At 36.1% G+C, this 15,498-nt stretch overlaps 2 protein-coding genes across 4 annotated transcripts in view; one reads left to right on the top strand and one right to left on the bottom strand.

Annotated features, from left to right (window-relative positions):
• Positions 1 to 8: 8 nt before the first annotated feature.
• Positions 9 to 4,118, top strand: LOC100175756. Its single transcript, XM_026838008.1, has 10 exons — positions 9 to 105; positions 1,248 to 1,468; positions 1,520 to 1,623; positions 1,684 to 1,779; positions 1,843 to 2,132; positions 2,192 to 2,365; positions 2,421 to 2,527; positions 2,583 to 2,691; positions 2,756 to 2,941; positions 3,102 to 4,118. Exons 2-10 carry the CDS (start codon positions 1,275 to 1,277, stop codon positions 3,279 to 3,281), a joined length of 1,440 nt encoding a protein of 479 aa, XP_026693809.1. The 5' UTR covers positions 9 to 105; positions 1,248 to 1,274; the 3' UTR covers positions 3,282 to 4,118.
• Positions 4,119 to 5,207: 1,089 nt separating this feature from the next.
• Positions 5,208 to 15,498, bottom strand: part of LOC100178072 (coiled-coil and C2 domain-containing protein 1-like) — a 13,671-nt gene continuing 3,380 nt past the window's right edge. The window contains exons 7-21 of one of the 3 annotated variants that reach the window (XM_026838005.1): positions 14,824 to 14,901; positions 14,376 to 14,488; positions 13,836 to 13,953; positions 13,433 to 13,539; positions 13,029 to 13,125; positions 12,620 to 12,783; positions 11,929 to 12,090; positions 11,440 to 11,597; positions 10,848 to 10,980; positions 10,327 to 10,478; positions 9,553 to 9,643; positions 8,926 to 9,146; positions 6,139 to 6,317; positions 5,760 to 5,836; positions 5,208 to 5,438 (exon numbers count right to left, since the gene is read on the bottom strand). In XM_026838005.1, coding sequence (XP_026693806.1) covers positions 5,367 to 5,438; positions 5,760 to 5,836; positions 6,139 to 6,317; positions 8,926 to 9,146; positions 9,553 to 9,643; positions 10,327 to 10,478; positions 10,848 to 10,980; positions 11,440 to 11,597; positions 11,929 to 12,090; positions 12,620 to 12,783; positions 13,029 to 13,125; positions 13,433 to 13,539; positions 13,836 to 13,953; positions 14,376 to 14,488; positions 14,824 to 14,901 — 1,922 coding nt within the window. In that variant the 3' untranslated portion in view covers positions 5,208 to 5,366. Of the gene's footprint in view, positions 5,439 to 5,759; positions 5,837 to 6,138; positions 6,318 to 7,747; positions 7,909 to 8,925; positions 9,147 to 9,552; positions 9,644 to 10,326; positions 10,479 to 10,847; positions 10,981 to 11,439; positions 11,598 to 11,928; positions 12,091 to 12,619; positions 12,784 to 13,028; positions 13,126 to 13,432; positions 13,540 to 13,835; positions 13,954 to 14,375; positions 14,489 to 14,823; positions 14,902 to 15,498 lie in introns of those variants that run through there. The other 2 variants (XM_026838006.1, XM_026838007.1) reach the window with 2 other exon arrangements.

The raw sequence follows: 15,498 nt of genomic DNA, 5'->3' as shown, positions 1-15,498 counted from the left end.
CACTTTAAACCAGAGGACATAGTTTCCTATCATTCAAGGAAGGAGTTAAAATGTGGTGCATTTACATCTGAGAAATTGCCTAAAAAATGTGGTGTACTTGTGAAGGTAAACTTCTGTTCTTGAACCTATATTGCATTTCATTTATATACTAAATGCATTTTTAGAAGAGTCGTGAGCGAGTTAGCCGAAAACCGTTACCAGATGCAATTCGCCATAGCTGCATAGAAAAAGTGTACAGTAGCTTCAGCAAATTATCTTCACAAACGAGAGGTTTGTCGAAAGAATGTACAATAAATTGTTGACTTGCTTTTATTGATATCATTTATAAGAACATTAGCATCTTTTAGCAGTAGTCAATTTATCATTTGTAATATTGTGCATAAATATACAGACAAATGGTCAATAACTACCAGGAATCAAAAAACTTTACTGGAATATTGGATATCGGAACAAGATTTAGTTCCTCACATAAGGCAAGAGTGTATTCTGTAAATTAAGTTATTGGAATACTAATCTTTTATTTTATCTTTTAGCATTTGCTTAAATAGTACAGTTCAGGTAGAGTGGGTGGCATTTGATGGTTGGAGAATTACCAAACAATTTGTGGATTTGAGAACTTCCACTTTATATTCTTTTATAGGTAACCTTTCACAAATTAATAATGCTTTAACTTATATCCTGTGTATGCTATTTATAGGTAAGGTACAAAAGGTGTCTGAACTATAAATTAAGCATTACATTAGAACAATCAAAGTTACAAATTAAGTTGTGTTCCAAATAAAACGTCGCACAATTGGATTTTGCAGATAGCTTTGCAAGATATAAGTTGTGCAAAGGAGTTGCTAGCACAACTAAAAATACTAAATGCCATCATATTCAAACTTGGAATGGATCAGGTTTAAATATTGATACAATTGTTAGATCGCCAGAATGTAGCGGTATAGGTAAATATTTTAATAGACCATTAAAAACGTAAGTCTAACTGTACCGTTGAAACAGTTGAATCTGAAGACAGAAACACATGTTACAATTGCCTTAAGTATGACATAAAGACACAGTATAACAGAAAGTATACCAGTTTAAAAGATGTTGAAAGCAAATCAGGGGACAGTGAGTTAGTTCATGTTGATGAGAATTTACACCAAGATATATCAGTAAGTTGAAGTGCAGAACACTTATGGTAGCTATATGAAATAATGTTAAAGTTTGAATTTATTGATATTAATGTTTAATTATTGTTTTAACAGGGGTTAATTAACATTGAAGCCAGCAACATGAATGAGTGGCAGAGGTTATTTTTTGAAACGCAGTCTGAAAATGCAAAAAGAATACCTTCATGCCGACGATACCATCCAGATATAGTGCGTTGGGCAATTGAATTATATTCAAGGTCACCTGCAGCATACGATCATTTGAAAACAACTGGTGTTCTGATGCTACCTTCATGCCAGACATTAAGAAATTATCGGTAAATATGGTTTTCATCAAAAGGTTATTTGTTATATTTTTAATTATTTAGAAATCTATCTGGAACTGCCTGTGGCATTAATCAGTTGGCATTACACCAACTACAAGGATTGGAAAGGGAAGTAGAGGCTTACATAACTGTTGATGAAATGAAAGGTTCCACAGCCTAATGTATGCATTGGTTAAACTATATTAAATATTTCTTTGTTACTATAGTTAAAGAAAATTTGGTTATGAAAAATGGAAGGCTTATTGGCTTTGTAGACTATGGTGATAGAGTGACACCTGACAAACTTGCCACCCATATTTGCAGTAAGTGTTTGTAACAATGCTGTTATGTAACTTACGAGATTAAAAAATTACTTTTTCTTGCAGTGTTTTATGTACGATCGTTTAAAAAAGAACTTTCAATTCCTCTGTCTTGGTGGCCCACAACCACAACTCCAGCATTTCAGCTAACATCATTGTTTTGGGAAAGTGTTATCGCGTGTGAGGTGAATGGTGCTCATATCAATGCTATTGTGGCCGATGGATCTGCAATAAACAGAAAGTTTTTTGAAATTTTACATGGAAAACCATTAAGCCACAATGATTTGTATTCCTGCCCAAACCCATTTCGCAAAGAAAGGATATTTCTTTGCTCCGATACAAGTCACTTGCTTAAAGTAAGTTTACTTCACACAAGCTGATTTAACAATTAAAAAAATGTATATACCCATTTCAGACTGTTCGGAATGCACTATATAGCTCCAAACCCACCGGAACAAAATATTTAAATTATAAGACGAAAGACATTTCTTGGGTTCATCTGAAATCTTTATACAGCATGGAAACATCATCACCACTACACAAGACAAAACTCACCAATGTTCATATGCAGCTTAACCCATTTACAAAAGTATTAGGTTTACTTTGAGTGTCTTCTATACTCACAACATTTATCTGATTTGTAGATGAGAGTGGGTCTAGCAAGAGATACTCTTAGTCGTAGAGTGGCATATGCTTTGGAAGATGTTCCTGGGTCTAAGGGCACACGAGACTTTATTTTATTGTTTGATAAGTAAAAATACTGTATATGGAATGATCTAAGTAAACTGATTAGCAATTGTTTGCAGATGGTTCGACATAGTAACATGTGGTGTAATGAACCCAATAAGATCCTGTAACGATGAACGACTGATCTGGCTGGAAAATCAATTTCGGAAATATTTGTTAGATTGGCGGGTAAAATATTTTGTTTTAACTAGGATTGCACCATGAAAGTACAACTGTATCTAAATTTACACAGAATGAAGTTGATACACTGCATCCGGGAGAAGAAAAACGAATTATTGCAAAACAAACGTATGATGGGTTATTGTTTACTACGACAAACATGGTTCATCTCACAAAACATTTGTTGCAACATGGTATTGAATATGTTTGTTTAAAAACCTTGACTCAAGATGTCTTGGAAGCTGTATTTGGAAACCTGGTAAGACATTTGTATTTAAAAATATAAATGATCATATATGATATAACAACAAGTTTTAAGCCACATTAAAAACGTCAGAAATCTGTAAAAAAATGAAAACAGAATAAGTAACAAATTAAAATTTAAAGTTTAAGAATTAATAAAGTTTATCATACTTAAGAGATCAAACATGAGAAGAAATACAAACCCGGATGTTGCACAAGTGAGTTACAGTGTGTCTGCAATCACACAAAGAAAAATTATTAAGAAAGTTAAAGGAGGCAACACTACATTTGGTAAAAAAAATGCATGGACACATGTATGCCACGATCCACTGCCAAAAGTTGCTAAAAAAAAGTAAGTTTTCCTAAAACATCATGCAAGAGTATTACAGGTTACATAGTTTCCGCAATTCCGCTCTAAAACCACCTAAAAATTTGGTACATTTGGTATTCTTCATGTTTACAGCATATTTAGCAAAGTTATGTCCCAAAACCTTAACAAACAAATAAATTATATAATTAAATACTTTGGTGACATAGGCAATATCCAAACCACATTCTTCACTGACTTGTTCAATATAGCTAAGGAACAAGGAAGAACTTTCAATAATGTTAATTATATTAATGAAATTAATTGATTTTAAAGTTTTAGAAATTTCTTTATTGTGCAGATAGTATATCCATGTTATAAATTGTTGAAATTGGTCTGATGGATGCAACAAATGGTTTTCTCCAACTTTTAACTCCATTTGAGATGTAAAGGTTGATTTTTTGTGTGGTTGATTTTTGGTTAAACATTCAATAAAATTTGGTTCAAACTTTCGTTTTGCCTTTAGCAGAAGAAAACCACCAATATATTCAAGAATATCTGTACATAACACACTACTATTAAAGCATTTTGTTAAAACTTATATTTTGCTGTGTTACCTGAATCTTTTTCATCCACCCCTATAACCGGGTTATCTGTTTTATATCTATTTCTTCGTGTGACGCAATAACATCCATCAGTTTTATAAGAAAATAAGCAGCTTGTTGTTGTGGCATGCCCAAATCATCGGCTGCAGTTACACACCATGTGGAATACATTGAATAGAATTTGTTCCGATTTTTTTTAATACTGTTGTAGTAGTCAAAAACTGTTCTTATAAATCCAAATGTGCTGCTGGTTAAAATAAAAGACACTGGTCTTTTGAAAATGGACTGCTTCTGGCATAAGGCTACCGTTTTTGTAAATACATCCTGTGTGTGTGTTTATTTTGTCTTGTCCTTGTTCATAATGCATCATCAAGCAATGGGTTCGCAACTCATCTATGCTTGCCATCATTGCACCACATACATCGCATTGAATCTCCAGACTGCTTAAATAACTACGAACCACTGAATCCGCCATACCGATATTTTAAAACCTAAATAATACGTATGACTTACGCGAGTAACGAAAACAGATTGCTTTAACCTGGGTGCACTGAAGCGGAACGTATCTGCAACAAATAAACTTGATTTTTTGCATTATATAACAATATTTTCTCACTTTAATAAACTTTCTAGTACCAAACTACACAAACACACATAATATTTGCAATTAGGAATAACTAACATTGTTTTTTTGGTCTAAAAACATATTTTTACGGGAATCCCAAAAGTGACGCTTGCGGTCTATTATAAGTTGTCTATGCCAGTACTATGTGACCATTTACGTGCTCAATAATTTCGCAGTAATGCATGCCATAATACTTACAAGTTTATTTAAACTATATTTAACATAAATTCTCTTTAAAAATGACGCAGAATAGGTATTTCTTTACCCGGAGCGTGTTTTAACTGCAGTCAATTTATTATTAGTTTTAATTTTTTTGTTATTTTAAATATTCAGATCTTTGCTATCGTGTTTCAAAAAAATTAACAAAATTATGTGATTTGTTAAGTTATGTTTTCACATCTAAATAGATAACATTTAATAAATTTCAGGTCTCAGTCTTGCTAATTCCCTTCTCTTCGTTGCACTATTTAACCTGTTCTTAACTACTCTATTCGAAAAAATAATTTGTTTTTTTTTTGTTAATGCTCGATAATAATACCACTGGTAGAATATGTGACCTAACACAGGGGGTACTTATGGGTTGTGGCACCTTGTGCGTTGGGGTAACTTACCAATACTAGCCTTAACTGTTGTGTCATAACATGGAACCTCTTTTACTTGCTTGTCCACTTACTTGATTCAGATATTCCCTTTTTCTTGACACAAAATTAATTTAAATATTAAAACTGCGACAAAACAACAAGTATAACATGTTACATCTACATATTTTTATTGCATATCTAAAATTAGATAAAATTAAACTGCGATATTGAACTATATATGTTTCGGGAGCGGTACATAGGAAAACACCCACAAGTAAGATAGAAATAGCAAACATTGGTTTGAAAACGCAACAATATAAATCTCATGCTGAAACCAGTTTGTCCAATTCTGCTTTTACATAATTTTTCTTCGTTAACGCCAACTTTGCTTGCTCCTGCAACAACAAAAAGGTTTAATTAAATGAATGAATTAATTATTTTAGTGTGGTAGGGCAACGACAATCGTTATAACACAGGTATTTAGTTTCATACCCTCTTACGAGTTACCGCCATGTAACTTTCAGAATGATTTTTTTGTTATATTGCTGACAGTTTAAAAAACCCATTAGTGACAACTGGGTTGGAGGCTTGGAGCAATTACCATTAAGGACATATACACCAAGCCACAATGGTGGCAGCGTCAAGCCTTGAACTTGTAATCTCGGGGTAAAAACTCTGCCAAACATTATGTCAATACAATGCAATATTCAATTCACCCTTTTTCCATTCTTGGTGTAAGCTTGTATTTCAATAGAAAGGTGCTGGTACTGCTGCTTTAAACAGGAGATGTATTCTATAAAGGAAAGCATAATGTTTCATATTCTTAACAAAGGTCATAAGAATTAAAATAAAGAAGAGATGAATTACATCAAAACAACAGTTGTTAAAATGTGCTACAGGTAAAAACCACTTATGGAAAACGGTAAATAATGGCATAGTTTCCAACCCATGATCTCATGATGCAATATACTTAATAACGGGTGAATTACACTTAATTATAAATAAATTAATTATTGTAAAAACCGATTAATAGAGTTAAAAACGTTATGATATTATGGGGAAAAAACATATAAATAAACCAACATAATAAATTACCTTTCCTAGCATGGCTACCTCCTTGTTTTAAAAACTTTCTCGTCGATTCCAGTTTCAACTGAACCATCTTTCCCTCGTTAATCAGACCACTAGGTGGGGACGTTCCCTTCTTCTTATAATTCTCTATTTTTGCTCGAATCACTTTTAATTCGAGTTCAAGAACATCAACGCTTGCAATGCTGGAAGAAATATAAAATATAAACATTCATTATTTCAATAAAATAAAACTGGGATTCTTGCTAAAAGCTAAAAGCAAGAATTTGCCTCTATTATATAACAAGTGTATGAAATAAAACACCCATGTCAACAACTGCCATTTCCCCATCATGCATGGATAAGTTATGTTTCATTCATTCATAAGTTTTGAAGATTATGCTATGATTATATACATCACAGAATTTTCTACAAACATCTTTCTGTCTAACATAAAATCTGGCTTTACAGTTTTGAGTTTTGTCCCTGTTTAAATAAATACATCTGGTCTAAACTTGCTCTCTAATAACTGAACACTGATTATCAATTTCCACACTTATAGTAGGATGGGGGAAGATGGGACACCTTTTCATTCTATTTTCTCGTACATTTTGGTAGTAAACAAAGAACATTCAAAGAATTATAAAACCTTGTCCTCGCGACTTTCATAGACCGTTGTTAATTGTTTAAAATATGATCAAGATATTTATATATTTTGTGCTAAAGGTGTCCCATCTTCCTCCACCCAACTATATATTTCGAACAGAAGAAATGACAGATAAAATAAATGAATTTGTAATGAAGAAATTATATGAAATTCACAAGCATAGAAATAGAATCAAACTGATTTAAAAATCTCGAAAAACAAAATATTAAAATGAGGTTTTAAAATACAAAATTAAAACAGGCACATTTGGACAGAAACTTAATAATACAGTGGGCATAGGTGTCATGTTGTTTTGAAATTTGAGAAAAAAGGGGTGACATTTTTAAAATGCAGTTCAGTTGTCAAACAGAGGGAACCTCATTGATTAATGTGGTGAATACAATATACTTTGGCTCTGCTTGATTGTATAGACACCTAACAGCAGGGCAAAATCTGGGGTGACATACAGTTACACTCATAGTTGTCAAACATAGGGAACCTCATTGATTAATGTGGTGAATGCAATATACTTTGGCTCTGCTTGATTGTATAGACACCTAACAGCAGGGTAAAATCTGGGGTGACATTGTAAAAATACAGTTACACTCATAGTTGTCAAACATAGGGAACCTCATTGATTAATGTGGTGAATGCGATATACTTTGGCTCTGCTTGATTGTATAGACACCTAACAGCAGGGTAAAATCTAGGGTGACATTGTAAAAATACAGTTACACTCATAGTTGTCAAACATAGGGAACCTCATTGATTAATGTGGTGAATGCGATATACTTTGGCTCTGCTTGATTGTATAGACACCTAACAGCAGGGTAAAATCTAGGGTGACATTGTAAAAATACAGTTACACTCATAGTTGTCAAACATAGGGAACCTCATTGATTAATGTGGTGAATGCAATATACTTTGGCTTTGCTTGTTTGTATAGACACCTAACAGCAAGGTAAAAGCTAGTTTAAACTGTAAAACTGGGTGCTAAAATATATGATGTAACTTCGGTTCCAAAATTAAACAACATGCCACCCCAGTAACCCCTAATGTTATATACTATATACTTGAATATGAGTATGGTAGAATCCCTGCAAAGCACATCTGCCACACATCAGCTTACATTGCACAATTTAGATGCCTTACTGTAATGTAAATGAACATATAGTAGGGCGGGGCAAGATGAGACACCTTTAGCACATAATATCAAAATATCCTTATCGTGTTTTAAACAATTAACAACGGCTTATGGGAGTCGTGAGGATACGGTTTTATAATTCTTTGAATGTTTTTTGTTTATTATCACAAGGGACAAGAAAATAGAATGAAAAGGTGTCCCATTTTTTCCCACTCTACCATACCATAGCACTGTAATGACTGTGTTGCTAGTATAGGCGCCAAACCTGGGGTGGCAGGGTGGGCAGGCTATAAACATTACAACCAATAAATTAGATTTATTTCTCAGGATTTTGTATAGAGAAAAATAAAGTCATTTACCAAATTTTTGGTTATTTTTACCAAACTATTTCTGCCTCCCCTGTGTTTTAGAAAGTTTGGCGCCTATGATAGCAATAGTTATATTAACGCCTACTACTTCATTTCCTTCCAGCTACACCGAAGGATAAACAGCAGAAACTAAAGTGAGTTTTCTAAAATAACTGATCTAAATCTACTGTGCTGTTTTGAAAGCTATAATTGGAATTTAGAAACCTTGATTGAACAAAAACAAATTAACCTGGAATCAATTCAACCCATGCAAAATATAGGGCATCATAATTTGTCCGGTGCCGTGGCACAGTGGTTAGAGCATCAGTTTCTAGACCAAAAGTTATGGATTCAAGGCTCGATGCTACTATTATTGTGATTTGTGAGCGTTAGTAATTTTAGGCAAGACACTTAACGGCAATTGCTCTAACCCAGTGGTCAATAATGGGTTGTCTAAATTGTCAGCCATGCGGAAAAACAAAACTCACAAGGTTACATTTGTGGTTACTCGTAAGCGGCACGAGGTGTATGAAACAGAACACCCGTGTTATAACAACTGTAGTTGCCCCACTACTACATTAAACCTCCCCCCACCAACACACTCATGCAAACTCAAAATTAAATGAGAACTTACTGACTCTAAACACAAGCCACTAACACACAACACACAAGCTTACTTCACTTTCTTGTCATCAGCGCGAGCACTCGGTCTAGGAGACGCTCGGTTGGGAGAAGCGCTTTTCCTGCTCGACGATGCATGTGGGGGCGACAGATGACGCTTGGTATGCTCCACGAACAACCAACGCTCCGTACTTTTGGTGGAATCTGACTCAGACAGGGGGGTTCGAAGTCGGACGTAAACCTCAATCTTACCGCTAACATTGCGATTCTCTTTCAACTGGAATTAAGTGATTGTTAAATGCTACGACATGTGAAAATACAATTTGCATGTACAAGTACATAGTTAGGGCAACTCTGGTCTAAATCCCAGGTCCCATGGCGTGCCTCACTGTAGGACCTCACCCACATAGAATAGAATGTGCATATAAAATGTTGGGGTAATGGGACAACTCTGGTCTAAATCCCAGGTCCCATGGCATGCCTCACTGAAGGACCTCACCCATATAGAATAGAATGCGCATATACAATGTTGGGGTAATGGGACAACTGTGGGCTAAATCCCATATCCCTAAAAACAAGCAAACATATACAATTATGCAAACATGTTTTCAGTCAGGCAATCCACTTGCTAGTTGTGCAAATAGATCCAAAACCTAATCAACTTGTACAGTAGATGAACCCACCTCCTCAATTGCATGTAATTCACAATGTGAGTCTAACGCAGCAAGTTTGATTTGCGTTGCGCCTAACGACTTGTCACTTCGCAGAAAGCCACTACAATGTAAATAAATATCAACTTAAATACAATTCACACGATATAGTGAGTTGATGGTGAGGTAATTAACATTTCATGCGAGTGCTTTAAAAATATGAGAAGCTAACCGTTGCAAAATAAATAAATAAAATACAATTCACATAAAGCAGGGGAGTTGATTGCAAAGTAAATTAACAGTTAATATGAGTCATTTAATGAGACTGTGAGTGTGAGTTCCAGCAACTAATATGAACAACATATTTAAGCTTTGGATAAATTAATATTAGCATATGCTTAGGCGGGCACTTTTCCATGCGCAGGAAGTCAGGGTTATACAATCCCGTGAATCTGTGGGACAGTAAATAGCAAGCTTGTTTCTAGGCCAGAGGTTACAGGTTTGAGGCTCGATGCTGCTACCATTGTGTTATAACAACTGTCGTTGGGGATAAATAAGTTCTATACGTGGTAACTAGTAAGCGGGCACGAGGTGTATGAAACAGAACACCCGTGTTATATCGACTGTCGTTGCCCCGCCATGCGAGGATAAATAAGTTACATTTATTCTTTAAAGATACAGCTTCAAAACGAATTGATCCAATTGATATGGCTTCAAAACAAATTAAGTATATTACTTAGGTAAGAATAAATGAGCTAGATGCATCCATATAATACAATGCCTTCAAATTGTCCAAACATAACTCACCCCTTAGCAATAACATCCAGTTTAATAGCTTTGCTACGAATCGCTCTCTGGCTTGATTTAAGTTTCCTAACAAATGGGACGCGAAACGTGGCCTCGAACTTAGGGCTCTGTGAGGGTCTGGCTTCTTCAGTGTGGCCTTTAATGGGGTTGTCCTGTGAAAAGTAAATTGTGAGTGGATGAAACTTATTTTATCCTGGCATGGCGGGGATATGACTTTGTTATAACACGGGTGTTCTGTTTCATAGACCTCGTGCCAGATCTTGAGTTATTTAAGTTTGTAGGTAATTGTTTTTTTGCAAAGCTGATAGTTTGGACAACCCATCAGTGACCAATTGCTCTAACCCAATGGTCACTAATGGGTTGTCTAAATTGTTGGCCAGACAAAAAACAATCACCCTGAAAGGTTGTATAACACAGAACACCCACGTTATACCCAATGAAGACAAACAAGTTACATCCATTCAATCATAGTAATAAAGAACATATTACAAGTTACCATATATGTGCCAACAACAACTTACATGAGGAAACGGCATCTCCCATTCCACGAACATCTTGTCTTTCCCCCCTGCATGCAAGTCAATACATTGGACGATCAACAACTCCAACTCGTTCGTCCCGATGTCCGGGTTAAGACGTGTCGTCTCAAATACTCTAGAAATAAAAACAATCAGTTTATTGTTCGCACTATAATAGTAACTATATTTACAGTTTAGAAATATGGGAGTACGACAGCCCCAATGTTACACTTATAAAATAAAAGTTGCCTATAAACTCTCCATTGTCCAGAATATATATAATTTATATATATATGTCACCCCTGGAGATGCACATTACAGAATTTGGATCCATGAGATTCGAATCCTTTTGTATTCGAAACTAAATACGGCATTCGGTATTCTGATTTAGTATTCGACGTCATCATACATCATCTCTTGAAGGTTGCTATACGTTTCGGTTTGGCCATTTTGGCTTTATACGTTTTTTCTTAAAGATACTAAAAGATTTGAAATTCTAGATTTTAAATAAAGTTCTAGGATACCTAGAATACCTAATTATTCTGTAATGTGCATCCCTAAACTCCCCTAGTATTACGCCTATATAAAAACTCACTGTTGTTCATAATGGAACCTTGGTGGTTGATCCTTATGTCGAATACAACTCCTCACATAATCATGGTCAGCTTGTGAGTTGGTGGCGAGTCGATCGCATCGTTCAGCTGCTGCCACGTCACCTGCGTGGGTCATCTGCTGGGCGTACGCTCGGGCTTTCTGGAGGTAAGATGGAATTTCTCAATTTCAGTTATACTAATCATTGTATAGATTGTAAATTATGAATTCAGAATTTCCAATAGTCCTCTGATATTCCACACCATAGGACCTCAACCATATAGAATAGAACAGGCATATAATACAATGTTGGGGTAATGGCCAACTCTGGTTTAAATCCCAGGTCCCATGGTGTGCCTCACTGTAGGACCTCACCCATATAGAATAGAATGTGCATATATAATGTTGAGGTAATGGGCCAACTCTGGTCTAAATCCCAGGTCCTCTGACATTCCTCGCCATAGAACTTAACCCATATAGAATAGAAGCCCACCTTAACTTGCGATGACAGCGACTCAAGTATCCTTGAATAAATAGCTTGATCTTCCTCAGGTGATGTAGAGGCTCCACCCACATGGCTGTCAATCATCTCAAACCCATCATCATCACCAATACTGCCCTCTGCTGGTGGTTGGGGAACTTTGCTGATGTCAATCTGTGTTTAGAGGTTTGAATTAAGTTAGTGTTGGGGTAATGGGCCAACTCTGGCCTATATTATAGGCCATTATAGGGGTTGAATGTCATTTATTCTTCATCAGTATTTTGTCGTTATATAAAAAAAATCAACCCCACTTTAGGGGTGGCGGGCTAACTCTAATCTACCACCGTGGGACTACACTCTACAGGGTGTGTCTTGGTGAACTACCAAACTTCCTGGTTACATAAAGGTTATTTATTGCTGTAATTAATTTATGTAACTTCTTTCAAAATTTAATGTAACTTATTTTTATATAATTCTCTCCTCTAAGTGTATTATATTGTTTGTTTGTTTGATGTTTCGCCCACCATATGTCGACTGGCCGAGACACCATCAGGAAATGCCGTTAAATATCTTGTACAAAACACATACCGGCACAATAGTAGCCGAGGCGAGCCTTGAACCCATGCCCACTGGGCTATAGGCGCGCCAACCACCGAGCCACAGCACCACATTCAAACATAACAACCACAATCAACCCACGGACCTTCATTCCCCCTTTCGCAGCCTCAATCAAGGAATCAAAACCTTTCATCTTCTTAATTAACTCGATAGCTGTCGCTCTATCTCCCTTATGTTTCGCCTCCAATGCTGCTTTCTTGAACGCTGCTTGTCGATTCTCCAGGAAAGCTACTTGCTGCTCGTATTTTGCTGTGGGGGCGGGATAGTGTTTGGGTTATAAATGTGCAGTATTCAATTTATTGCATGTCCCAGTTTAAATCTTAACTTGAATTTTTAGGTGTCTGTGCAAACAAGCAAGGCCGCTAAAACATGATGTCACTTTTGTTTTAAAATTAGGGTGGCATGACACCCAGACACACATTAGCGTTACCCATATGATGAGCATGGGATCCCCTGCAAAGAACATTCGGCAATAGTATTAGTTATATACTTACTTTGCAAAGGTTGTGATGAACCTGAAGGTTGAGGGGACGGGGTTTTCTTGGTGGTTGAAGCGTCTCCACTTCTTTGTGGTGAGGTCTTGCGGGTGGCCTGAGATTTGAGTGTGTTATATAACCTGTTGATACCAGGCGTATTACAATGTAAAAATGTCTTTTCTATTTAAAAAAAACTTGTTCTTGGTTGTTGGCTAAGGGTTGCAAATGGAGTGGGGTGTATGTTACACAAGCATAAGTGCCAAAATCATCAAAATGCAGGGGAGGCAGGGATAGTTAGATGTCCACTGATTAATGCAGTGCAGAAAACCTCAAGGTAGACCTGTCCACCCTGCCACCCAAGGCACCTATGGTCCAGTTTCTTTTCAAAAATACTTAACACTTGTATATAACAAACTACATACAACAGGTGGAGGTTTCAATGCTTGTGGTTGATCATCATTGTCATCATCTTGTTGCATTAGTGCGTTGGCTTGCTCTAATATATTTACTTCAGGTTGTGAGGTGTTACCTGGATTAATATAGAACAATATACCACATTATTTTGTACATGCAGGGGAGGTAGGGATATTTAGATGCAGATTTTCTTTAAACAAATTGGTTGTGATGTTTACTGATTAATGCAGTGCAGAAAGTTCCTGCTAGGAAACACATTATACTATCTATGAATTTCTGTATACGGCATTTTGCACAGTGCAGCACTCTATGAAAGCAGAATTGGTATATTACCCCAACAAACTGGGCACTACCTAATGAACCTCACCATCTGTCAATTGAAGCATATTGAATAAACCATCCCTACAATACCTGGAATAGGAGGGAACCCCGGTGGTACAGGTAGTTCGTTGAAATTCACTTTTCTGCCAGCTTTAACTGACTTGATGGCATCTTGGTATTGCTTTACTATTCGACCCATACGTCGGGCCTGGGACAAATAGGAAAAGTTATATTAAACTATTTCCATCATAAACGCCAAACTTTTAAAACACAAGGAAGGCAAGCAAAGTTAGACACACAATCTTGTGAAACAATTCTAACTTATTGGTTGTAATGTTTACTAATTAATGCAGTGTAGAAAATTCCAAGGCTGGCCTGTCCACCCTACCACCCCTGGTTTGATGCCTTTCTACAAGTTGCCATACGTCATAACCAGTGGCGCAGCCAGGGGGTTTAGGGGGTCGTGACCCCCCCCCCTTTTAAACCAAAAAAAAAATAATTAAAAAAATATTTTAAAAAAAAATTGAAAATTTTTTGATTAACCCCCCCTCCTTACTTTTTTTCCGGCTGCGCCACTGGCCATAACACAAGATATCTTACAATAATTTAATAATAAGTAATAACCCCTACCTTACTACCATTCCCTTCCTTCTTAGCAGCTTCACTAGAACTTTGATACTTTTGCATCCTTTGTCCCAAAGCATCTAACACAGTGGTCGGGGCACGAGGGGTCGCTTGGGCGGCTTGGGGAAAAAGGGTGAGTTTATGGCTATTATGGTTTCAACGATTTTATGAGCTATGGTTGTTTCTTGAAAATTGTATTTCCCTCTGACCCTAATCTTATGTTCAAATATTTTTTCTTGTAATTGGGGTAAGTGGTAATGCGTATTTCGACACTGTTTTAGTAAGATTTTTGTTTATGTTTAATAAGAGACTTGCCGGTTTGGAAAGCTCAGCTCCAGCGAATTCAAATAGTATTCAGGATTAAACCAGCATTAGGTTCCATATGGTTATTATTCTGTATAGGACTGAACCACAGCGATGAAGTAGTTTCAGTGAATATATAGAAAATGCTAACCTTGCATGACAGCAGGCTCTGAAACTGACGTTACTTGAACAGCAGGTGCTTTAGAAGGGATGTCTTGTGTTATTAACGCTATGTAATAAATATACTTTATTAACTTGGTATACAAGTAAGTAACATATGCATCATGTTATTTGTATTTTATTATTAAATTCTTGGATTAATGTGGTGAATGCAATATACTTTGGCTCTGCTTGTTTGTATAGACACCCAACAGCAGGGTAAAATCTGGGGTGACATTGTTAAAATACATTTACACTCATAAGTTGTCAAACATAGGAAACCTCATTGATTAATGTGGTGAATGCAATATACTTTGGCTCTACTTGTTTGTATAGACACCCAACAGCAGGGTAAAATCTGGGGTGACATTGTTAAAATACAGTTACACTCATAGTTGTCAAACATAGGCAACCTCATTGATTAATGTGGTGAATGCAATATACTTTGGCTCTGCTTGTTTGTATAGACACCCAACAGCAGGGTAAAATCTGGGGTGACATTGTTAAAATACAGTTACACTCATAGTTGTCAAACATAGGCAACCTCATTGATTAATGTGGTGAATGCAATATACTTTGGCTCTGCTTGTTTGTATAGACACCCAACAGCAGGGTAAAATCTGGGGTGACATTGTTAAAATACAGTTACACTCATAGTTGTCAAACA

The sequence above is a fragment of the Ciona intestinalis genome, unplaced genomic scaffold (assembly GCF_000224145.3).
Source record: "Ciona intestinalis unplaced genomic scaffold, KH HT000048.1, whole genome shotgun sequence".
Classification (NCBI taxonomy): Eukaryota; Metazoa; Chordata; class Ascidiacea; order Phlebobranchia; family Cionidae; genus Ciona; species Ciona intestinalis.
This window is presented reverse-complemented; position numbering and strand designations above follow the sequence as displayed.

What these genes read in the sequence shown, in the direction of transcription:
- LOC100175756 (XM_026838008.1), top strand. Translation starts at nt 1,275, where the DNA reads ATGAATGAGTGGCAGAGGTTATTTTTTGAAACGCAGTCTGAAAATGCA. An exon ending in ACTTGCCACCCATATTTGCA is followed by an intron (nt 1,780 to 1,842) that starts GTAAGTGTTTGT and finishes TTTTTCTTGCAG; the next exon opens with TGTTTTATGTACGATCGTTT. An exon ending in ATACAAGTCACTTGCTTAAA is followed by an intron (nt 2,133 to 2,191) that starts GTAAGTTTACTT and finishes TACCCATTTCAG; the next exon opens with ACTGTTCGGAATGCACTATA.